The 692-nt window shown below is 38.2% G+C and overlaps 1 protein-coding gene across 1 annotated transcript in view; it reads left to right on the top strand.

Annotated features, from left to right (window-relative positions):
* Nucleotides 1-424: 424 nt before the first annotated feature.
* The window catches only part of LOC119592293 (DNA repair protein rad13-like), a 4516-nt gene continuing 4248 nt past the window's right edge, over nt 425-692 (top strand). The window contains 1 exon segment of the mRNA XM_037941121.1: nt 425-682. Within this exon segment, the coding sequence (XP_037797049.1) occupies nt 561-682 (122 nt within the window). The 5' untranslated portion in view covers nt 425-560.

The following is a 692-nucleotide window of genomic DNA, read 5'->3' on the forward strand; positions in this document are numbered from 1 at the left end:
ATATGAATGGCACGCTCTTGTGCAAAATTAATAAAAACACTAACGCTCTAACGCGCTCGCACAGTTGAGATGAAACTCCGCCACAAATGGATATAAATACATCGACCTTAGGATTTTTATTGCCTACATATTGTGGTTGTTTTATATTTGTTGCCCTTGAAATTAACTATAGATGTTACCGATAGAACACCTTTCCTTACTGACACGACTTAAAATGGATTGTGCGAATAATCTTAATCGCTTCCTCAAACGAAGCCGAATTGAAATCGTTCGGTTCGTTTGATGTGTCATTCGAAATTTTGATCCGTTATGTACAAGATTCTAACGCAGAATAGATTTCACCCTCAAGGAGTTTACATCTAAATATGATATTAGAGATTTTGACTGAATGTATATATATATATATTTTTTTTTTTGGCTCGTGACTGTTAAATAAATTCTGTAATAAGTTTATGAATTAACATCAATTATGTAATCTGAATCCCGTGATACGTAAATTTCCAGCGAAAGTACTTGTTCTACGTTTCATTCCGCTCAGCATAGTTGCCCATAAGAGAAATATGGGCGTGAAAGGACTCTGGCGCATCCTGCAGGAGGCTCAGGAAGACGTGCCCCTTGAACAGCTTAGGAATTCCGTGCTAGCTCTAGATGCTTCGGGTTGGGTCGTCAACATGGGACTCAGGTAGAGACTT

Source organism: Penaeus monodon, chromosome 30 (assembly GCF_015228065.2).
Source record: "Penaeus monodon isolate SGIC_2016 chromosome 30, NSTDA_Pmon_1, whole genome shotgun sequence".
Lineage (NCBI taxonomy): Eukaryota > Metazoa > Arthropoda > Malacostraca > Decapoda > Penaeidae > Penaeus > Penaeus monodon.